The sequence below is a fragment of the Oryctolagus cuniculus genome, chromosome 1 (assembly GCF_051225735.1).
Source record: "Oryctolagus cuniculus isolate XC-2025 breed Fujian yellow rabbit chromosome 1, ASM5122573v1, whole genome shotgun sequence".
Taxonomy (NCBI): Eukaryota; Metazoa; Chordata; class Mammalia; order Lagomorpha; family Leporidae; genus Oryctolagus; species Oryctolagus cuniculus.
In genome coordinates this window covers 137,857,153-137,881,010 of record NC_142867.1, presented here as the reverse complement: position 1 = coordinate 137,881,010, position 23,858 = coordinate 137,857,153, and the positions used below count along the sequence as shown (strand labels likewise).

Sequence of the window (23,858 nt, the reverse complement as noted above, 5' to 3'; positions counted from 1 at the left end):
TTTATGACTAAAGTTGTGATGTTTTATAATAAGTCTTGAACTTGAGTACTGAAAGTTCTCCAAGTTTACTTTTTTCCTTTGGTATTGTGTTGGCCACTCTGAGCCTTTTTCTTGTGTCTCTAAATTTGATTATTGATTTGTTGTTGTCCATGATATAACTTGTAGGGATGTTGAATGGGATTGCTTTGAATATAGAATCTTCATATCCATGAACATGGGATATCTCTCCATTTTATTAGTTCTGCTTTGATTTCTTTTAACAGACTATCCTAGTTTTTCCTCATATAGATTTTATACTTTCTTTTAGATCTAAGCCCAAGTAGTTCCCTTGTGGAGTGTAAATGGTATTGTGTGTGAAATTAAAAGTACCAAGAATTCATTGCTGAGATACAGAAAAGCAACTGATTTTTGTATGCTACACTTATGTCCTGAAATACCACTATACTTGTTTATCACTTCAAAGAGATTTTTGTTGTTTTTGGTTTTTTTGGATTGTCCTCCTGGACAATCATATCACCTATGAACACAGGCAATTTTATTTCTGCCTTTGCAATCAATATACCTTTTTCTATTATTTATTTGACAGATAGAGTTAGACAGTGAGAGAGAGAGAGAGAGAGAGAGAAAGAGAGAGAGAGAGAGAAAGGTCTTCCTTCCATGGGTTCATCCCCCAAATGGCCACTATGGCCAGAGCTACACCAATCTGAAGCCAGGAGCCAGGTGCTTCCTCCTGATCTCCCTTAGGGGTGCAGGAGCCCAAGCACTTGGGCCATCCTCCACTGCCTTCCCGGGCCACAGCAGAGAGCTGGACTGCAAGAGGAGCAACCAGGACTAGAACCCGGCGTCCATATGGGATGCCTGCACCACAGGCAGAGGATTAACCAAGTGAGCCACAGCACTGGCCCCATACCTTTTTTTTTCTTACTGCATTACTTAGATGTTGCAGTACAATGTTGAAAGCAGTGGTGAAAGAGAACATCCTTGTTTCAATCCTTATTTTACTGGGAAAGCTTTGAGTTCCTTTGTGTTGGGTAGGATGTTAGCCACAGGGTTTTGTTTGTTTGTAGGTATTTGTTCGTTATCAAGTTGAGGACATGCCCCTCTATTCCCACTTAAGAATTTATTGTGAATGGCATTGGGTTTTGTCAAATGCTTTTTCTCCATCTATTGATATGACCCTGAGTTTTTCCCCTAGAGCCTGTAATTGATATCTGAATGTTGACCCAACCTTGCACACCTGAGATAAATCCCCCCATTGAGTTCCATTTGATGATATTTTGTTGGGGATTTTTGCCTCTGTGTTCATGTGAAATACTGATCTATAGTATTCTCTAAAGTCTTTGGTTTTGGTGTTCAGGTGATGTTGGCTTCACTGAATGAGTTAGAAGTCGTCTGTCTGATCTAATATTATGTAAGAGCTCATAGAGACTTGGCAGAAATTCTTCCTTAAATGTTGTAGAACTCACCAGTGAACTCACGTGGACCTGGTGTTTTCTGTTTTGGAAGGTATCAAAAAGATTTTTGAGGATCCATCATATACATGGATTTTAAACTTTTTGCACTAAAACAAGCTTTTCCTTGAACTATTTTCCATAAACTTTTTAAAAAAGATTTATTTTAATTATTTAAAACTAAGAGTTACAGAGAAGGAGAGAGAGAGAGAGAGAGAGAGAGAGAGAGAGAGAGAGAGAGTTCCATCATCCATCCACTGATTCACTCCCCAAATGGCCTTAATAGCTTGGGCTGGGTCAGATGGAAGCCAGGAGCCAGAAGCTTCTTCTGGGTCTCCCATGCAGGTAGCAGGGGCTCAAGCACTTGGGCCATCTTCTGCAGCTTTCCCAGGTCATTAGCAGGGAACTGGACCAGAAGTGGAGCACCAGGACTAGCCAGGATTCGAACCAGCACCCATATGGGATGCTGGCATTGCAGGCAGCGGCTTTACCTGCTACGCCACAGCGCTGGCCCCTCCATGAATTTTTGAGCCACTCTCGTGTACTATAAAGGTACTAACCAGTGCTCTCAGCTTTGCCAGTGTGTTGGAGTCTCTGGGAGGGGGGCACTGCTGCCCAGGCTCCACCCTGAGCTCTGGATGGACTTGGCCTAGGCTGGGGCCCGGGGCAGTGGTCCTGAAGTGCCCTGCAGGGAGCTCAGGTGGCGACCATGGTCCCAGACACTTGTGTGTCATGATCCCTTCTTCATGCACCCCAGTTCCCTCAGAACTTAACGTGAGTGCTCATCATAGGGAAACAGGAGGAGCTGGTGTTAAAGCAACACCCAAAATATGGTCAGGTTGAGCACCTGGGGGCCCCATCTTCTGAACATGCACCCTGCTCAGGTCACGCAGGGGCTCCTCTGGGTCAGGAATTCCAAGAACCCCAGGGGAATCAAGCAACCCCAGTGGAAGACATTGGAATGTCCTGCAGAGGATTTCTTTCTGAATCTCACTAGCACGTGACATCCTTTTGTCCAAGTATCAGGGGATGCTGTGGCCTGGGAGGTCCCTTCCCCTTCCAGGGCTTCCAGAGAGGGATGGACAGGGGTCCTGCAGGGGAAAGCAGCCTGACTTCAATGCTGCTGCCACTGCTGCCCCCAGCAGGCAGCGTGGGCCTCTCAGAGCCCCTTGGCCAGGGTTTCTCATTTGCACACCAAGAGCGTGGATTTGGGGTGAGAGTGGCATCTGGAGCTGATGTCCCAGAGGTCCAGGGCCCATCAATGGCCTGAGGGAGAGACAGACAAGAGTGCTGCATTAGGGGAGGTGGGGGTGGCTGAGGGGCTGGAGAAGGGAGATTATTGGGACAGATACGTAAGGACAATGGACATCCCAAGGGGCGGGTGGGGTGAGCTGACTGCCGTGGGGAAGGCAGGTGCTGGAGTGGGCCTGGGTTCTCACGGAACGTGCCCAGAGCACGATGGACTGAGACGTCCCAGGGCTCAGTCCCGCAGCAGCAGACAGGGGACATGGGCAGAACTGGGCAGCTGTCGTCAGCAACCGGGCTGGTCCCCGGGGAGCCCTCCCCAGCCCCAAACCTGCCACGGAACATGCTCAGTCTCCCCTCTGCCTCTCTCACAGATCCGGACAAAGGACAGGGTCTTCGACAGCATCAGCCACCTCATCAACCACCACCTGGAGAGTAGCGTGCCCATCGTCTCGGCGGGGAGCGAGCTGTGCCTGCAGCAGCCGGTGGAGAGGAGACCCCCGGGAGACCAGGGCTAGCGTGGGAGCCCGGCCAGCTGCTTGTGGGCTCAGAGCCCAAGTTCAAGTTTTATAAACTTGCTCCAGATCTCTCATATGCATACTAAAGGTGTACATACCTATACATCCTGTACAAATTATCCCTCTATATTTATATTTTTTAAGACTAAGAAAGATGTAAGACTAATGTTCTGTGCTGTATGTTTTTAATGAAAAAAAAAAAAAAGTTTGTAGTTGTCCAGGCAAAAATTGAATTCAGCTGAACCATTCCACTGGGAAATCCCTCTAGGAAGGTGTAAGCCTGCAGTTTTACCCAATAAGCACAATCCAAGGGGAAAAGAGGCAAGCGGGAGGTTTGGGCAATACACGTAGGATTGTAATACAAGAAGGCAGCACGCCGCCCAAACGGCGGGCTGGCCCTGCGTTTGCCGCGCCCCCAGCCCCCGGCTGTGCAGCGTCCGCCGCCTGTGCCCCGCCTCCAGCACCGGACGACAGAGCAACAGGTGGGTTTCCAGCGCCCCCAGCGGGGCCCTGTCACCCTTGCCTCCGGTTGTGCGAGGAGCCTTGGGGATTCATTTTATGCCAAGTACGGCGCCACATAAGCCGCACCGATCGGAGTCTTGATTGGCAAATGCTTCTCCCGTTCTCATCCGTGCAATGAGAAAATGGGCGTGCAGAAGGGGAGTTGAGGCCAATTTGTGGTTTTAGATGGCCTTCTGGTAGGGGGAGGGCGCGTTGATCCCAGGCTGCTGGCGGCGGCTGTGGGTGGGTTGCTTCCTCCCCACGCTCCCTGTGTGTTCACTCGACAGAGAAAAGACACAGGGGGAAGGGGCCAGCCGAAGACCAAGTGCAGTCCCCCGGACAGGCACAGCTGCGGCCACTCCTGGGTCTTTGGAGTCAGTTTGCGGTTCTGCCTTGCGCAGGGGACGCTAAGCTGCCTTACGGTCCCCAGGGCAAGGTTTCCGGAGGCTGCTCCCCTACAGCTCCTAGTCTTAACCCTCTTCCTTCCAGGTTGTTTCCTAATGGGCCCTTGGGTGTTAGACCTGATGGTGTTTAGAGTAGAAACACCTCGGCTTAGATCACCCCGTGGTGTCACAGAGGCTGTCCTAGAAAGAATGAGAGCATGCATGTGCTCTCTGGCGCCTCCTCCTGGTGCTGTGACCTTGGCTCCTGGGTGGTGACACCCAGGGCAGACAGCACACTTGCTCCGTTGGACAAAGGACACGTCTCACACATTCAGAGTTGCCCACTGATAGCATGGAGCGAGCTTGAGAAATCTGGTGTGCCTTGCTTTTGTCAAGTTCTCCTGCTAAGGGTGTGACCCCGGCTTCGGCTCTTGGAGTGTTGTGTGGCCCGGTGGCTCGGGGCGGTTGCCATGTGCTCATTTGTAGTCAGGCAGGGCAGCACGGAGCTGTGCAGCCACGGTTGCTGGGCCTTGCTGGGCCACCCTGCACCGCCGGACAGGGAAGAGGACAGGGTGGAGACAGAGCACGTGCCAGGCTTCTATGGAGTTTTTACCCTTTGAGGGTCCAGTGGATCCAAGCTGATGATGGAGTCAGTCTTCTAGACTGTTCTGTGGTGGAGTGGGGCTCTGGGGAGCCTGGCACCAGTGTAAACCACCCTGCTGCTTCTGGGAATGGTTTCAGATCCAGGTGCAGTGTGGATGCCTTGCTCCAAGGTGTCTGAGCTAGGATGCTGGTGGCAGCCAGCTCAGGCTGTCGAATTACAAACAGTCAGATTCCCGGGGCCAGTGGCTCTGAAAACCGCACTGTGCTTCTGTCCAGCGAGGACGGTGGCCCTGTAGATACACATATGGGTCCAGTACCCCTGTGTGCCAATGTGGCCTACACATAAAGATCCAACCTACGGGTAAGATGCCTGCAACAGAGTGCATGGGTTCCATCCTGAGTCAGGCTCAGGCTCCTGAGTCCTGCTTCCCGCCAGTGCAGACCCTGGGAGGCAGTCCTTGCTTTCCCTGCCACCTGCGTGGGAGACCTGGACTGAGTTCCTGGCTCCTGGCTCTGTCCCCACTCCACCCCAGGCTGGTGTGGGCATCTGGGGAATGGGCCAGCAGATGACACTATACTCTCTCTGCCCCTTGATTTTTTATAAAAGGATCAAGTGACCTTCTCTTGAGGTCTGGCATTCCCCAAGCCACAAAGCTGCCATCAAGGTCCTGGCAAAGTAGGAAACGAGGGTGAAAAACCATGAACAGCATAAGGTTGGAGCGACTTTCTTTTTATTCTTGTGGGTATTTAAGAAGTAGCAGTGTGACATTTGGGCCTCTGTGCACTCTGAAGTCAGTGTGTATTTTGAGGGTGATAGGCAATGTAGTAATATATATTTTTGCATGAGCATCAATTTAGAGGATTTAAAGAATTGGAGTCAATTTTTTTTTCTTTTCCATAGTAATTGAAAACATAGAGTCTTAAGCTCAGATGAGCAGGTCAGTGACCCTGGGAGAGCAGCATGTGAGAAAATGGGCCCTCCTTTTTAGGCCTTGGAGCAGATTTCAGACAGATTTCAAACCACAACTGTGGTTTTCTGATCCTCGTCTCTGTCCCTTGCAAAGGGCGCTGGAGCCCACCCACGAGCTGTCTCAGGGCTCCTGCCAACGCCGTGGGGACGAGCCCTCCCCACGAGCCACACTTGCCCAGGGCGAGACCCAGGCTTAGGTAGGCATCGCCCCTCGCCTGGGGCCATGCAGGCAGTGGGCAGCAGAGCTGTTCTGTGTGCCTGGCATTCCCCCTGCTCTGCTGGGTGCCGGCCGGTGCTCAGAGCCCCAGAGTCACAGGTGAGCCTGAGAGGGCCACCCCGCTGCCCAGCGCCGGGCCCCTCATCCTCACAAGTTCTGAGCCTACATCTCCGCCTGGGCACCGCAGGTGGAGCAGGCTGCTGGCCACAGACACGGGTGCAGCAGCACCACACCGTGCACCCAAGGGCTCCCACGGTTGCTGTGTGCTGTGCTGGGCCCATGAGTGTGCCCCATGTCCCTGCAGCCCCCTCCTGGGACCACCACTCCACCCAGATCCCCGTGTCTGCCGGAGCATGGAGCAGGTTGGCCATTGGCCATGGCCCCTCTCTGCTCCTGAGACGTGGCCTCCCCTTGCACCCCACCCTCCTGGGTGACTCAGCTGGCCAGGCCTCCCAGGGGTTTGGCTCTTAGTGGTCAAGGTCAGTGTCGATCTTGACCCACAAGGCTCCTCTGCATAGCTCCCTGTAGAATCAGGCGGGCAGTTGCATAAACAGTGTGGCCAAAGGACTGGGTGCGTCCAACCTGCATGCCATGTCCTGGGGTCTCCTGATGCCCCAGCTCTAAAATGCAGCGCTCCGTCCTGGGAGCTCCGTTCCTAAGCAGTGGCTCAGAACACAGACGCCCTGGCCCTTGCTTCCTCTGCACCGGTCACACCTGCAGGCCAGACCACATCGCCTTCCTGTGTGCTGAGCCTGGCAGAGGCCTGGACTTCAGCCCTCCCCAGGGCAGTGCTGGTGGTGCTGGACACCTCTGTCCAATCCCAGCTCTTACACATCCAGCGCCCTGTGGCCACAGGCTGGGTGCCCAAGCCCTGAGCCTGGGCTTGCTCCACATTGCAAGGCTGTACCACGAGAGGGCGTAGGGGTGGGTGAGTTGTGTAAGTGTGAGGAGTGCTGCCTTTCTGGAGTGTTCATTCACAAACCTGGGCCTCAAGGGCCCGGGTTGGGTGTGTCCTTAAATCTCTTTCTGTGGACTGTGCAGTGGAAGGCAGAGGAGGATTGTGGGAAGATGGCAAGTGGCCACGGCCAAGGGATCCCACTGGGTCTCAGAATAATACTCCGGTTCTTGCGTGCAACTTTTAGAGTTGGTACTGAGAAAGACAAAGTGGAAAAACCCAGTTCCTAGCACATAAAGCAAAGCCTTTAAGTGTTGGCCCCATGCAGGATCCCAAGGAAGGGAGGGGCCCATTTCTCAGAGGAGGACATGGGAGCCGGGTGACTCCCATGGCTCCCGAGGCTCACTGGTCAGTGGCTGAATCGGGCAGCAGTGGGGAGTTCCCAAGTCCCTGCCCTTGTGGGCCTGCCATGAAGGCCGTCCTGGGACTCCTGTCTCTGGTTTTTCAATCGCACTCTGTTTCCAAATGCTTCAGGCCCCAGTCACTCAGACCAAGGGGCCGGGCATCTACTTCCTCAGTAGGGGCTCTGCTGGAACCAGACCCAGAGAGAGGATCTGGATCTGCGTGTGTGTCCTGGTTTACTTGGGCAGCGGTCCTCGGAATGGAGAGGGAGGGGAGTGCAGAAGGCAAGAGCTAGCCAGGTGTGGGCAGCGGCAGGGCACTGCAGACTTAGCCAGTACCGGGGAAGAAAGCCCCCCACTGGTAGAAAAGGCCGTTTCTGGGGACAGGTTCAGACCTCTCTGTGCACACCTGGGCACTGCCCAATTAGGGGGACCCGGGCACAGTTAGGTATTGGTGGTAAGCAGCCTTGGGCTGGGAGGCAGGTAGCAGAACCAGCTGGTGCTGGAGCCCATCCCTCCCCATCACTGGGCCCAAGGGAGCCCCAAGAGTCTGTACTCCAAAGGAATTTCAGGCTGATGCCGGCGCAGGTGTCCCGACTTTGAGAACCTCTCTAGCTGTTGGCTTTTCGCCGCCAACTGATGCTGATGAGGCTTCCGTCTCACCTCGTACTGTGGATCCCAGGGCCCATGCTGGGAATTTATAAATGGGAGATGATTATGCATTGATAATTCCATGCAACCATTGCTGGCAGATAAAATGCCATCTGCCAGCCACAATTTATTTAGAATGGGGCTTATACATATTTATCAGTTTGCAGCAACAAATGCAGTTTTCAAACTGGCATGTTTTACAGCTGCCAGGAAAATTGCAACTTTATACCAGAATTAGTGAGTGTGCATTGCACACGTATGTACACACCTGCATACATTTGGTTGATTAAAATGAGCAAGCATCTCTCGGTGCGCACATACACACAGATGGGTTCTGTGAGGTGCATCTGAGGAGTCTTCTCTGGGTTTTGGTTTTGCACTCAAAAGGACAGCTGCAAAGTTATTTGTGGACAAACAGGTCCTGGGGTCTGTGGACCCTGGAGGAGGGTCCTGGATGCTACAGCTGTGAGAGCCAAGCACTGACGGGGTGGGGGCAGGACACGAGGTCAGTGAGGGCGGGAAGCCCACTGCAGGAAGTGACAGAGGGAAGAGAAGCCGGCGGGGAGGACAGGAAAGAAGAGGGACAGAGGGAGAATGAAAAGAATGCAGCCTTGCAACTTCCTTTCTCTAACAGTGTGTAGCTCCAGGCGACGCCTTTGTGTGGGAAGGCGGCTGGCCCCTGGTGGGACAGTGGCACACGGGTGCACTGCTCAGCGTTCCTAACCAGCCTGCTTGACCTCATTTGTACGTTAGCTTCTAGGTGGCAGGCCCTGTCCCAGGCTTGTGGGACACGGAAGTTTCTGCCTGAGTTTATCATCTCGCACGGGATGAGCACACACTAGGCTGTGGGAGTGTGACCAGACCTTGCAGTGTAGGAGTGTCCCAAGTTCAACAGGACCAGCGAGGGCAGATGCCCAGGGGGGTGTGAGACCCTGGGAGGGCTTCGGACAGGAGGTAGACGTGGTGTCAGAGGAGGCAGGCGAGGGTGTGGCAGGCTTTGGGCTCACCTGGCGCAGGTGAGTGGCCAGCATCAGAGGAGATGCCGCAGGGGAGGGCAGGTGCACCAGGCTCCACGTTTTGCCCTCTCTGCTGTCACAGGTGCCCCGGATAAATGAATCCCTGAGGCCCCAAACACGCAGGCTCCTTCCTCATGGCTGGAAGGACCATTCTTAGAGAACCGGAAATCAAACCTCAGACAATTCTGACTTTCTACTTTTACTTTTGTCTCATCTTGAGATGCTATAGTTAGAACACCATGTGCATGGGGAGTGAGTGCTCTGGCCCTGAGCTGCTGAGGTAGTGAATTCACACTCACATAGACACTTTTAACACAATGAACAATCCGTGTTGGGACATGGAGCTCCCTTGTTTTGTAATGACTATGTGTGGGTTGCAAGCAGACTGTTCTCTGTTCTTCCTGACCTCTGCATACAGTTGTTCCGGATTATTGTAAAATTAACTATGTGAATGTTTCTTTTTATGCAAAATGAAATATTTGGTGTCGAAATCCCTGGATTAGGCGGCAACTCCATGTCAATTTAATGTGTAATGATATTTACTACTTTTTTTTTAAAAAAAAGCAGCTGGATGGTAATTGTCACATCTTGGCCCATGAGTATTATCTGAAGACTGTTTGTTGCTCATTCATGGCCTTCAGCTCTGCCTCTGGGAGACCCCGGCCAGCTGGGCATCTCTGAGGAGTGGAAACACAAAAAGGGACTCCAAGTTTCGCAATCTTTGTTCTGTGAAAAACACGACAAGACCTAGGACATTTGGCTGACGTTTTGGAGCCGGGACGGTACAGCAGGTGAGGAGAACTGGCTTACGGCCCCCTCCTCACCTTCAGTCCCCTGCACTCCCACAGGAAACCACGGGGTCTCCACGACAAGCCCTGCCTGAGGCCCCTGGCTCATCCTGGGCCTCTGGGAGCAGCAGGCGAGGGAATCCCACGGGATCCCCACGAGCCGCCACGGGCCCGGGAGCCGAGGATGGCCCAGGCGATGCTACACTCCTCGTCCTGGCAGTGGGACTCCGTGCCTTGATTCTCGGAACGGTGGGTGTGCATAGCTGCTTGTAGGCAAGCCCTTTGGATATTCGACTTAGATACTAAAAATAAAACATTTGGGTGTTGAGGTTTTACACGTAGATACAAGTGAAAAGCATGGAGTTGGTCATGTAATTAGATGTTTTCTATACAATGTACCTTGTTACATTTCTGTGAAAGGCTCTTGACCAGTGCAGAGTAACTCAAGGGTTGAGACAAACAACCATTTTTTTAAAAACAGCTAATTGTTGAAATGACTGTCGGTGTAACTCTGCTGGCAATAAAGGCTTCTGGGAAAAAAAAAAATCTTCCTTTGGATGTGGGTCTGGCACTGCGTCCTGTGAAAGAGAGGGACTGGGGAGGGGAGACTGTGAAACTTTTCCCGGGAGTGCAGGTTTCTCAGTTCCTCCCCGGGGAGATTTCTGGGAAAACAGAGTCAAATCTTACCCCATCCATCAAGGGCATGGAAGGGAAAGCATGGCTCAGCGGGGGCGCGGCCTGGGGACCTGTTGGCTTCTGTGATCCGGAGCCCTGGACAGAGCCAAAAGGGCACAGGTGCGTTGGGGGCAGGCATCTCATCACCAGTCGTAGCCATGCGGGCTTGTTTTCCATGGAACCCCAGACAGAGGCCGTGAGGGCAAAGCCGGTGGAAGGGGCCGGTTCTCGTCTGTCCCCTGTGCTCGCATAAACAGCAGCAGATGAAGCAGCAGCAGACATCTCATGCCCCTTTCGCTGCCCTGGCTCTTACAATTCTCCTGCCGTCAGGAGAGACCTTTTTCACTCTTCCTCGGCACCTGGGATCAACCGAGTATGCTGTCACTGACGCCCACTACACGCCTCATTAACACGCCATCCGCCACAGTGCAGGGTTCGAGGGGACACCGACACCAGGGGCTCAGAATGGGCTCTAATTCCCGAAAAAGCCAGGAGGCACAGGAAACAGGTGGGGAACGGGCCCGTCCACTCACACAGCTCGAGGGGCGGTCTCCATGGAAACAAAACAGTCGCACCGTGTGCACTTCCAAGTACACGTGTATACAAAGGCTTTTGGTTTTATTTGGTTTTTTAACAAACCTACATTGGAAATAGTACAGGTTGCTAACTGAAGAGAGATCCAATGCACAGATACTCGGCGGCGTCTAAGATCACCTGTTTCTGGACTTCTAGGTGAGGGTCTGAGATGCACAGCTTCTAAGTTACCACCGACGGGCTGGCGGGGAACACACAGATGGGGTTCAAAGGGAGCAGTCTGGCACCTATCAGATCAGCACAGTTACTGTTTTTGGTGTGTCTTTAATTCAGATTGGTGTTATCCCGCAGGGGCCGACATCACACCGCAAATCCTGACGGCTTCGGTGCAAGCTAAAACTCACGACGCATGGAAGCTGGGTTAGCGGGCGCGGTGTTCCTAGGAGCAGTGGCAGAGGGAGCCAGGGCCCCCACAGCAACTCGTACCTGTGACACAAAGTGCAAGCTCCTCTTGTTAGCAATGTGGGAAGGCAACACTGAATGCTTGGGCTTAACCCCCAGTCTTTTCTAGAAATGCCCTGTGGCTTTCTCATGCTATTTGATGAGAGAATCAGCTACTTTTCAGGGATTAGAGAAGGCAACAAAGCAAGTCCCAAGGAGCGTCTCCACACCGGGAGGTTCTGTGTCATTAGGAACAAGAATCGGGGAAGTCTTTGGTCAGTAGGTGGAGGTGACCCAGGACACATGGGAATGCTCTCCCATGGGAGTACCTTGCGTCAGACGGCAATCAGGAGTTAAGAGTGCCCCTTTAAGTCTTAGGCAACCTTCTCACTGAACCCAGAAAACAACAGGGGGCGGTGGTGTGAGGGTCACCCAAGGGACAGAGTCCTTCTACAAGTTGGTTCTGTGCCCATTCTCACAAAGAACTCCGCACAGCAGCTGGTGCCTGTGCCTGTGCTACAAGGTGTTCCCATTTTCACCCTTGCGTGTTGCACGGGGAATCCACAGGGAGGGGCACGTGTGGCAACGTCTCCTGCATCGTCCCTTTGTACGGGAAACAGAGTGACTTCGACTTTTGTTGGGAAGTGAAACTGCAGGACGGTGCAGGCGTGGCGAGCTCACACCTCCCAACCTAAAAAGCTCATGGCTTTCAGGAGTGAGTGTGCTGATGGCTCCGGCCACCAGGTGGCGACAGCGTGCATGGTGCCGCGTTGGTGCTTTTCATACGCAATCAAACCTCACGCGGAACCAAAGTGCTGTCCTGGAAGCCTCATCTCTTGCAGGGACACCCTAGTCACACCGAACACACCATGGCTCCCCAGACCAGAGGTCGCCTCTGCCTCTGCCCCGGGAGGAGGGGGGTCTTTTTCTGAAGGGTCAAGGGCTCCAGCTCCTCCAAGAATTTGGCTGGCTCTTCCGTGGTTTGCAGAAACGCCAGCACAGTCACACAGTTTGGCTTTTGGAAGTGCTTGCGCTTAGCCAGGGACACAAAAGCAAAGGATCACAGGGCTGGCTTGGGTCAGTCTTACATGTGTGGGGCCAGCCTTGAACTAGGGCCTTCAAATCTTCTAACTTTGAGACTTAATGTCAGTCCGAGGAGACCAGGGATGGCATGTCCACCTGGCTCACGACCACGTCCTTGTACCTGGAGGTGCAGTCAGAACACACCTATACAACTTGTTACACAGCTGTGTGGCGTGTCCAGACTTTAGGGAGGTACCACAAGGCAAAGACCTAGAACGGGAACTCTGCACGATGTAAAAAGGTACGAATACAGAAGCGTCCATCGTATGTGCAGTCTGCGTAGTGTAGAATGCTGTCCAGGGCGCACGGAGAAACACAGGGCACCGGGTGGTCCATGACTGCCCTCTCTGGGACAAGAAGAGCAGGGCCTGGGACCCAGCAGGAGGGAGCGGGTGACGTCATCAGCTTAATGCATTCAGATTTCCTCAATGGGGTGGTCCTCAATGGGGTAGGTGGGCGGCCCCCTGGGTCCCCTTCCTAGGGGGGCATCCACACAGGGCAGACTGGCGGGCATCACCAAGTAGGCTCCCCAGCGAGAGCACGGGAAGGCCCAGGGGGAGGCAGCGATGCACGCAATAAATAAGATCGGGGCTGCAGCACGAGGTGCGTGGAGCTGCTCACTTGCACAGGATCCCGTTCTGCAGCGTTTTGTCCACAAGGCAGGACGAGGCGGCCGCGTGGGGCAGGTCTTCCTTCACCTTCGGGGAGTGGCTACTGTTGTTGCTGCTGCTTGATTTGCTTCTGCTTGGGTCAAGAGCCGGCTGGACGGGCAAGGCGCCCGCCCCCCGGCCCCTGACCAAGCAGGTGCAGACCAGACGGAAGAAGGCGCGCCGCATCTCCTTGCTGGCCAGCGTGTAGATGACGGGGTTCATGGCGGAGTTGAGGACGGCCAGCACGATGAACCACTGAGCCCTGAACAGGACAGGGCACTCCTTCACCCTGCAGGCCACGTCGATGAGGAAGAGGATGAAGAGCGGGGACCAGCAGGCGATGAATACGCCCACCACTATCACCACGGTGCGCAGCAGGGCCATGGAGCGCTCCGAGTTGTGGTGGCTGGCCACCTTGCGGCTGCTGGACTTGACCAGGAAGTAGATGCGCGCGTACAGGATCACGATGGTCGCCAGGATGGCCGTGAAGATGCTGATGCAGAAGGCAATGTACTTCTTGGAGTACAGGGGCAGGATGGTGGAGCAGTCGGGGAGGTTGTGCAGGCAGTTCCAGCCCAGGATGGGCAGCGCGCCCAGCGAGAAGGCGATGAGCCAGCACGTGGCGATCAGCAGGAAGACGCGGTGCTTCTTATTGGCGTCGTACGGCCGCATCTTGATCATGGTCAGGTGCCGCTCGATGGCAATGGCCAGCAAGCTGCAGGTGGACGCGCCCAGGGCCACGAACATGCTGCCCTCCCTGACGAACCAGACGGTGGGCGACAGGCTGAACGTCTTCTTGCCGGACATCAGGATGTTGACCTTGTAGGCCACGCCTGCCAGCAGGTCGCAGAGCGCCAGGTTGCCGATGAAAAAGTACATGCGGTTGTGAAATTTATTGTTCTTCCAGATGGCGATCAGAACCATCAGGTTCTCCAAGACGATGAAGCTGCAGACGACCAGGAAGAGGACGGTGGTGAGCGTGCTGCCCTCGGAGGGGTCCCTCATCCTGCCCTGCAGCTTCCCCACGTAGCTGTAATGCGCCCGCAGCGTCTCGTTCCCCGCGGCGGCGGCCATGGCTCGGCATTCGCAGGCGGCTAGCTCCACGGTCCACCGGAGGGCGCCCGAGTCACGTCCATTTCAGGGCACCAGGCCTGCGGCGACTCTGGCTGCGACAAGGCGCGGGCCGGGGACTCCGCCGGCAGGGCTGTTGGAGATGGGCTCCTACAAGGAGGCAAGAGGAAGGGCCTGGGTTAGCAAGGCGAACGCCCCGCGGCGAACGACCGCCACGCCGGTGCGGGAGAGAGGCAGGAAAGACACGGAGGCAGAGAGGGTCGAACACCAGCCTCGTTCCTAAGTGATGGAGGGAGCCTGGGAAAGCGAGCGCGCATCATGTGGTCATGCGCCCAGGACACACAGGCCAAGAAAACGCTCCCATCTGCAAACCTCAGGGCACCAGGAAATGCTGGCCACTTAGTCCTCGTGCACCGCCCAGCGGCTGCTGCTACTCTCCCGCTCGCCCAGGGAGAGGCAGGATCTTCCCAGGGCAAGTCGCCGGGATGGAGCGGGCATGATGCCTGCCCATATGCAAGGCCTCCCGGGCAGGCTCTGGACTGACATCCTGGGAAGCGCCCACACTTCCTGGATGCCTCTCCTCACCTCCCCCTACCCCGGGGGATGCCGGGACCAGGACCAGAAATCAGCTCTAAGGGCACCAGTTGTCTGGGCCGTAGGGAGCCCCGAGGTCTTACCACGAAGCCTTGGCAGGGAAAAACAGCTCGGTGTGGCCCATGGACACCTCTCAGGGAGCAGCCGGGACCTGGGCAGGGGGAGAGGGGAGGAGGCCAGGGAGAGCATGCAAGCCACACTGACTCTGACTGTGGCTTAAAATTCAGTGGCCTGAATGCTAGAAGCATGTGACCGATGCACTGAGCCAGGAGAAATATCTAACTTGACACTCTGCCAGAGGGTGAAGGTGGTGTCCCCAGCACCAGGGCCTGGAAGGTTCCCAAGTTTCAGTTCTTAGTCCACCCTGCCCCTCTGGGTCATCAATGGTGAAGCAGACCCAAGGGTCGAGGTAGAAAGCGCTCACAGGCGACTCACCTATTTTAGTTTTAAAAATCATTAATTGACGCATAACAGTTGCAGTTGAAGTCGCTGCTTGTGCACCACCCGTAGTGATCAGGTAAGGGCAGGGTGGTCAGCGTTTCCACCGCCTGGAGCATTTGTGGGGTCTTTGTGCTGGGCACCCCCCCACGCCTCTCTTCCTGCCCGGTATAGGATGCGTGGTGCTGTGAGTTGTGGGGGCCCTGCTGCGCTGCTGGATGCCACCACGCGGCCCTCCTCCCACTGCGTGGTGCCTGCTACCCAGCCTGCTCCATGCTCACGCCCCAGCGCCCTCTGCCGCCAGGAAAACACTCTCCCTCCAGGAGCTCAACACTTCTAGCTTCCCTAATACGCAGCATTGGTCTTTCTGAACGCGCTTCAGTGAACATTATCCAAGTGACCCAAGACCTAACGAAGATCAAACGAAGCTCGTTTCTAACAGCCCACGGGGCCTAGCCAGTGGAGAGATGGTCAGGTTCACCGTGGCTAGGGTTCAGGGGCGCACAGACCACTCTCCAACGCCAGAGGGCGCTGTGGGGGGGCGCAAAAGAATCTGAAGTCCCCGGGGCCCACACGAGCTCTTTGCCAGGCAGGAGTCGTGGCGCAGCGACGGCTCGGTCCTCGGAAGGTCCTGGGGCTTTCCCGACACGGTGGGGCTGAGAAGCAGAGGGAGCTCCGAGTGGTTTCCATTCTCCTGGCCGCCTGGGGGCAGCAGGCTCTGGCCACGCCCTCCTCCCTGCACACCCTTGGGTTTTCCTAAGCTGGGCGAGAGAGGACCAGGACTCTGCAGCAGTGCCTTCCCGCGTCTCGGCGCTTCCAGGGCTCGCTGGCTGTGGAGGCCCCGGGGCTGTGTAAGCTGACATCCCTGTCCCTGCTCTGCTCCTTCGCTCCAGGACACCTGTCGGCCGTCCTCGAGGGCTTGGGTTGAGGTCAGCTTGAAGGCCAAGCACGGACAGAAACCTTGCTATGTTGGTTCAGCCTGTCCTGACTTCAAACAAGAAAAGCACAAAGCAGCTGAGGGCTGAGGCGGGGCTGGCCGTGACGGACAAGCGGAGGTCACCGCCCCCATTCTCCCTGTCACTCAAGAGCCCACTCCACACCAGCCCTGCCTTGTCAGCTGGGCTCCTCCCCCCGTCCCCCTCCTGTGTAGACCAAGACTCAGCTGGGACTGCAGAGTCAGCAGAGACGGGAGAGGAAGCCCCAGAGCCCGGCACCACAGCCTGAGAGCTGTGTGGCCCAGCTGAAGTGGTCATTGCGCTGCTCCCCCGGGGGCCTGCCAGGTTCCCACGCGGCTGCAGATACCTCCTTGTGTTCCACTGCTAGGCGGCCACCTGTGCTGTCCACGATGCCACAAGTCTGCGTTTAGTTTCTTTCTTTCTTTTATTTTATTTATTGATTTGACAGGTAGAGTTATAGACAGTGAGAGAGAGAGAGAGAGACAGAGAGAGAGGTCTTCCTTCCATTGGTTCACCCCCAAAGTGGCCGCCAAGGCCGGTGCTGTGCCCATCCGAAGCCAGGAGCCAGGTGCTTCCTCCTGGTCTCCCTTAGGGGTGCAGGAGCCCAAGTACTTGGGCCATCCTCCACTGCACTCCCGGGCCACAGCAGAGAGCTGGACTGGAAGAGGAGTGACCAGGACTAGTACCCGGCGCCCATGTGGGATGCCGGCGCTGCAGGCTGAGGATTAACCAAGTGAGCCACGGCGCCAGCCCTGGGTTTAGTTTCAAAGTGTCCCCAGGCTATCCCCAAACTGACATTCCCACGCCAATGCCCTGCCTCCCCAGCTAGGGCAGAAATTCAAGTACAAATTCACGTTCCTTATCCTTTCAAGGAGCAGTGGTGCAGTATACAGGTGCTTCAAAAAGCTTGTTTAACATGCCATTCGGAGAAGTTTATTTTGGTGCAAAAGCCCTGGCAGCCACGGCAGTTTTGTGAGACTCATTCCCATGAGTGTTCTGAAGGCTCCTCGTGTATTTTATATTTCGCTGACTCAGCCTGTCTCCTTCCTGGGCCTTGTTTTCCCCGTGAAAGCCTCATTGCACCCTTTGTGTGCACCACAGCTCTCTGCATGTCCTGCATGCCTCTGACCTTGCCACACGGTGTGGGGGTGTGGGAGGAGGGAGCACACCCCTTACCAGCTCTGGACCTGCTCTGGGGGAGGGAAGGGGGGGGCAGCCCACGGCTCCACTGGTATGCTTTCCTCTCTTTTGCCTTGCATAAAAAAATTGATCAGGGATAGCACTGTAGCACAGCAGGTAAAGCTGTTCCCTGCAATGCTGTCATCCCATATGGGCGCTGGTTCAAGTCCTGGCTGCTCCACTTCCGATCCAGCTCTCTGCTGTGGCCTGGGAAAGCAGTAGAAGATGGCCCAAGTCCTTGGACCCCTGCACCCACATGGGAGACCCAGGAGAAGCTTGGCTCCTGGCTTCAGATCCTGGCTTCAGATCGACACAGCTCCAGTCATTACCAGCTGATGGAAGACCTCTGTCTCTTTGCCTCTGCCTCTCCATAACTCTGCCTTTCAAACAAATAAATAAATCTCTAAAAAAAAAAAAAACTTTAAAAATTGATCAAAGCAAAGCATGAGCAAACCATAAAGATGAGCAGCCAGTAATAAAATAACCACAATAAAGTCGGGTAAGGAGTGCCAGAGGCCCACCAAGGCCGTGATTCTTGAGGGCCAGCGTACTTTTCCACGATTGCTTGATTTATCATTTCTGTTAATGAACACAGCACTCATCACATAGTTTTCCAAAAGCATTTTTTTTTGTTGTTAAATACGATTCCTTCCACTCTGCATAACTGGAATATAGCTGTCTCTCTTCTGGAATCCAAAAGCTTATTTTCTCTGAATTATCAACATGGACCCAGCAGGCTCATCCTGGGAGCTAAGTGCTGGGCTCATGTCCGCACTGAACTTGGATGCGTCAGAACATCACGGCGCACCACAGGCTATGCAATTCCCTGCAACTTTCAGGCGTGCCAGCCACAGACCCGGAGACTGCTGGCCCCTCGCTCCTACCGGAGTCTCCTGGGGTCAGCCAGCCCCACTCAGGGCGAGGCCAGCTGATGGCAACAGCCACTGGCAGGTCAGCAACTGCAGGAGTGCGGGCCTGCCTGCCAGTCACCAGTGAGACAAGCACCCACACCCACCACGGGACAGGAGGGACCCTGTGCGCAGCCCCAGGCAGCAGCGCCATTCAGCTGCTTTGTGAGCTTCAGGTGACTGGGACCCACAGGACGCTCGCCTGAGTCGTGCCTGTGGGTGTGATGAACCTCACTGCTCCCATGGTGTGCAGAGACCCACTGCCTGCGACTCACTGCCGAGCGGAGACGTGGGTCAATCTGTTCTGCGGCCGTGTGCAGGTAACGAGGGAGTTGGACACGCACTCGGGGAACACGTGCCCCGTTTCAGCCGGCCGTGGCAGATTTCTGAGCTGGGCTGCTGTCTGCCGTGGAATGTTTTTCTTCTCTTTCAAGATTTGTGTATTTGAAAGGTAGAGTTACAAAGAAACAGGGGGCGGCTCCCTCAATAGCTGCAAAGACCAGAGCTGGGGGAGGCCAAAACCAAGAGCCTGGAGCTCCACGGGGGGGTCTCCCACCTGGGTGGCAGGGGCCCAAGCACTTGGGCCGTCCTCTGCTTTCCCTGGCACAGCAGCAAGGAGCTGGATGGGAAGTGGAGCTGTTGGGACGGGAACCAGTGGCCACAGGGGATGTTGGTGTCACAGGCGGCGGCTGTATCGCAGGCCCTGGGATGGGCTTTAGCCCAGGCGTGGAGGCGCCGGATTTCCCAGCACTGAGACAGTGACGGCTCTTAAGCCCTGGGCAAGCCTGGTGTGCAAAGCCCATGTTTGCAGCGGGCAGGGATGGCTCTCTACAGAGGGCAGGCCTGACACAGTACACATGCTTCCATTTTGCTTCGTTTTATTTCATGTTTCTTTCAGACCAGCGAGGCTTATTCAATTTCAGAACATTTTGCTTAATTTTAAAAGAAGTGTCTAGAGCTGTCAATCACTGCTTAACTTCCACCTGAACAAAAAACAAAAACAAAAAACGGAAAGCCCGATGCGGGGAGAAGGGACTCAACACAGACTAGTTCTGTACCTAGTTAGTACGCAGACAAGTGTGCCTGGTCTCTTAGGCGCATGCGCAACGGGCTGCGGGCCGGGGTTCCCACGGTGGGCTGCCCTGGCGGCCGTCTCCAGCCTGAGGGTCATCAGCACAAAGCCTACTCCAGCGCGGTGCTAACAAGCCCCTGACGACCCTGTGCCAGGGACTTACTTGAGGGTCTGCATCCTGTAGTTTCCCTTAGAACCTGCTTACCTAGTTGCACTTCACCCTCATTACGCTGGGATCCCAGGGCCTCTTCCAAAGACACCTAGGCACCAGCACTTCTGCTTCTTTGTGCGGAGAAAGAATTAAGAAGCTTCTGGAAGATGGTTCCATGACGGATGAACCCAAGTCAGCCCCTGCCAGGGTCTGGGGTACCCACCTCCCCCAAACCACGGAGTGGCAGGCGCTCGGGTCAGGAAAGCCTTGGAGAGGGGCCCAGATGGATTCCAGATGTGCTTTCTACACTGGCAATGCACTTTCTCTGCACATGTCCACTTAGAAAATAAACAAACTATAAAAAGAAGAAGAAAAATATTTCTACCAAGTCTGGATCCCTCCTTCTGCATGAAAAATGAAGGCACAAGAAGATAGTGAGTGGGACATCTCTCCCGGCTGGATGCAAGATGCTGCATTTTTCAGTCCTGTCCTCCCGGGGACATCAACAAGTTCATCCTCCAAAGCAAATTCAAACACCCAGCATCTGCCAACAAGCAAAATTTCTTGGAAAGCAAGTTTTTTTTTTTTTTTTAATATTTTTCGTTTAGAAGAATTTAGAAAGGAAATGAGTTGGCCCCTTCTGGGCTGCAGCGAAATTCCTTTGCTAATGAGTGTGTTCTTGGGCAACCTCACCCTGCTCCAGAGCCCTCATCGCCCACACAGCCTCACACGCTGGACGCTTTGATCTGAGCCCATTCATGCAGCTGCCTGGAAGCCCCCCCGCCCTTGCAGGCAGACAAACCCAGCGAAGGGTGACTTTTTCCCCCTATTTGTCTCTTTCAGAGCTTGGAAGTGAATTGGCCCGCCTGGTGGGGCTTCCCGCATCCCAGTAGCTTGTTCACATGCCCTGTTCCACAGCTAACGAGGCTCACACTACGATGGAATCGGGCACAGCACAGGGAGCCCAGGTATGGAAGCTGTGCCCCGGGGATCTCAGGTACCAGCTCCAGGCGTCTGTCCTGTGAACAGCCTCCGGGCCTTCCCGTCTCATCTCTACAAAGGCAATTGCATCTGACCCAAAAAGCTGCTCACCATCGTTGCTTTCCAACCTGTTGTTTCCCCAACCCCCAAACATTGTCTGTCCCGCTTGTTCTTAGTGAGGATGCAGGACTGAATTACTGCCAAGTCATTGCCGCAGGACGAGTGCAGGTATGGGAGACATGCGCAGTTAACTTGTGCCCTGACCAGGGGTCTGCCTGTGCTCCTTCCCATCTGTCCCCAGAGCCACACTCTGCCCTGCTGGCACAGTGCCCAATCACATCTGCTTCCCACGGTAGCTTCCCGAATGTCCACTGAGGCCAGGGGTGGGGCGGGGACTGGGGGGTGGGTCGTGTGTCCTTGGTGGCAGTGCTGACACCTTTCCACTTGTCCTTTCCCTGGGAGGTGACAAGTGTCTCTCCAGTGTGCTGTAGAGCCGAATCGCTTCTGGCTACCGCTGGCAAAGTGTTGGGGCTCTGCTGAAATACTGGGGATGTTTCAAAGTCAGGGAAATGGAGCGTGTCCCGTAAGGCCAAAGAGCATGGTCGACTGGCCCCGGGGGCTCTCACCCCAGTTCCCGGCCCGGACCCGGAACCAGGAGGGGTCGCTGACCGTGCAAATCCACCCACTATGCACCACACTCTCCACTGGGCAATCTTTAAAATGAGCTTGCCTTATCTCTTATAGGTAACAGTGCTTCAATTCCTTAACAACAGAATGCAAAACAGAGGACTGGGGAGAGACAGAGGGAGAGGGAGGGAGAGAGGGAGGAGAAACTAAAGCCCAGTAGCTATAATGAAAACAGTAATTGAAATGTCTTTTTAACCAAAACCAGATCGGTTTTCACTCAGTATATCTGAGAGTACTTCAAAAAGTTCATGGCAAATGAAATTAAAAGTTTGTTTTCATGTAAAACATTTTTGAAATCCTTGCATACTGGTGTATATTTTTTTTTAAACACATCTTCAGCAGCTTATGGAAAAATCTCCTAAGGCAATTCACAGAACAGCAAACGACTGGCCAAAGGTCATATGAAACGGTTCCAAACTGATGAGACAGGAATTAGGAAGACAAATGGAAGGAGGAGGAAGGCTCAGGTAACCCACAGCCTGCTGGCCCGGGGCCCCGGCTAACACAGATGGCTCAGGGTGGGGCCCGTCTCTGGCAGGCTTGGGAACTAGCACCAAGCGCAGTTAGGAAAATGGATGTTACTGCAGGGCAAACCCCAGTTTTCCAGGACTGTGGCACACTCACATTCTTCTTCTTATTATTATTATTTTTTTTTTTGGTAAAGCAATATGTACATACACTGTGGGTAGTGAGGAAGAGGGAAGGAAAACACGGCATCAAGTCAGTGTCGTGACATTCCAGAAAGAGGAAAATCCATCCTGAATTTTGAGACATAAGACATGAGGCCAACACACAAAGCTGCTACTCCAGGAGCAGGGGTTTGTGCCACCTGCAAATGGTAGAACATTAGGGGAGTCCCATCCCCGAGACAGTCACAGGCCTCAAGGGGACAGTGGTTTTTATGGCTGCAAAGTTCATTATCTTAGGGGGAGGCTCTTCAGGGCTGGCCTCAGGCGACACGAGTGACTGAGTGGGCCCAAGGTGAACGTTTGCTGATGGGAAAACCCAGCGTGTGCCCTAGCGCCCGCCCCGCACCAGTGACTGGCACAGCCGCTCAAGCCCACGCACCCATGCCCGTGCACACACACACACACATGCTCACACATGCATAGCCACATATGCCCGTGAGTCCACAAACATGTGCACTGCTTCCCCTCCTGACCCCAGCCCCGGACACTGCCAGCCCTGTCGGTCATACATCTAAGGAACACAAACCTTTCCTTACACTTCCTAGATAGAACTTCTGGCTTTCCTAATCACGCCTGCACGTTTTCACCTTTGAGGGGAAAAAAATCATTGAAAAGAAACACTTTGAACACTTGTTTATACACAACATCTGTGACTTCCAATTCCACATTTTAGAAAGAGGCGTCAGGATGGACACCTGGGAATGCTGGCTGGGATGTGGGCTATGGGGAGGGGGCTTGCATTTTAAAAGCAATATTCCAGAAAGGACCTCGGCTCCTGTTACCACCCTTCTTTCACTGTGATGTTCAAAGTAGAGTGTGTTCCCTTTAAAAGTCCAATGAGATGTGCCTCTCTATGTCTAAATATAAAAACACCACAAAGAAAAATGCCACTGGGAGTGTCCAAAGCCAGAAAGAGAGAGAGGGTGGGGAGGAGGAGACAGGGAGGCTCCGACGGACCCTCGGAGACTGAGTGGGTGCGGGGCGAAGCCCCTTCCCAGGCTTTGCTCACACCGATTTTGCGTGGGAACCTAAGGACTGCATTGTGGGGACGCTGTCTTCCAGCCCCATTCTGACAGCCCCGATTGCCTTGTTTGAGTGATGTCGGGAAAGATGGGCTTTCGTGGCAGATGTAATTCATAAGAATGAATTTTCCAGTCGAAAGACCACAGCTCTCTTCCGCCCCAGCGCCCCCCGGGGGGAGAGGGGGAAGGGTGGGAGCGCTTAGCTTTCCACTCGTCCAAGGGAAAGTACAGCGGGAACTAGTTCAGGACGATCGGCCTCCCTTTCTTTCAGATAATTTCAGACCCATCCCGTTTTGAACGCTGCATTCGCAGTGAGAAGTCATTCGGTCTCCCGGCGGGCGCTGCGGAGCCACCGGCGCGGACATCCCGGGAATGGGGTGCGGACGTGGAGGGGAGCGCTCCAGGGGCGCAGAGCGCGCACGGGTCACCAGCGCACCGCGGTCCGCTGGAATTTTGCCGGAAGAGCAGACCCGGTGGTCCCTGCTCCCCGCCCGCATCTCGGCGTCTGCGTCTCGCCCGCCCCCAGCCCCCGACCCCCTAGACTCACCTGGACCTGGGAAGGGCGCTGGGTCGCCGGCATCCTGGCCAGGGGCGCGCGCCAGCCGGGGTGTCCCTTCGTCGGCTCGGGGACCCTCAGGGCTGCGAGGCGCGGCAGCTAAGAAGAGCGGGAGGTCGCCCTGGGCCTGGGGTCCCCTCGGGCTCGTCTTGTCACCGCTCGGTGCCGGTCCCCCGTCGCGTGTCCCAGGAACCCGCTCTCGCAGCTTCTGCTCCGGCGAGTCAGGGCGCAAACTTTTCCAGCAGCCCGCCCTCGAGGCCGCCCAGCCCCCGCCCCCGCCCCCATCTCCCCGCCCACCATCTTCCCGCCGGCAGCTGCCGGCCCCTTCCCCAAGTCCCCCTTCTCTCCCCTTCTCCCGCCCTAGCCCCCCTCAGCTCCCCGCCTCCAGCCCTAGCTCCAGCCCCCTCCCCCAGTTCTCCGCCTGCAACTCTCCACTCCCTTCCCCGCTCCTCCGCTCAGCCCCCAGCGTCCCCAGTCGCCCCGGCCCGCAGACCCGGTGCTCACCCCGGCGAGTTCCAGGTGCCGATCCCCG

The 23,858-nt window shown here is 55.0% G+C and overlaps 2 protein-coding genes across 8 annotated transcripts in view; one reads left to right on the top strand and one right to left on the bottom strand.

Annotated features, from left to right (window-relative positions):
• Nucleotides 1-14,007, top strand: part of SHC3 (SHC adaptor protein 3) — a 182,763-nt gene extending 168,756 nt beyond the window's left edge. For all 7 annotated transcript variants that reach the window (XM_089315808.1, XM_089315803.1, XM_089315802.1 and 4 more), the window contains one exon: nucleotides 3,071-14,007. In XM_089315808.1, the coding sequence (XP_089171934.1) occupies nucleotides 3,071-3,135 (65 nt within the window). In that variant the 3' untranslated portion in view covers nucleotides 3,136-14,007. The remainder of the gene's footprint in view (nucleotides 1-3,070) is intronic.
• S1PR3 (sphingosine-1-phosphate receptor 3) lies at nucleotides 10,906-23,589 on the bottom strand. Its single transcript, XM_051847525.3, has 2 exons — nucleotides 23,318-23,589; nucleotides 10,906-14,243 (listed from the first exon to the last, which is right to left on the bottom strand). Exon 2 carries the CDS (start codon nucleotides 14,094-14,096, stop codon nucleotides 12,990-12,992), a length of 1,107 nt encoding a protein of 368 aa, XP_051703485.2. The 5' UTR covers nucleotides 14,097-14,243; nucleotides 23,318-23,589; the 3' UTR covers nucleotides 10,906-12,989.
• Between the last annotated feature and the right edge of the window lie 269 nt (nucleotides 23,590-23,858).

Coding starts and splice junctions, on each gene's coding strand:
- S1PR3 (XM_051847525.3), bottom strand. CDS start 14,096: ATGGCCGCCGCCGCGGGGAACGAGACGCTGCGGGCGCATTACAGCTAC.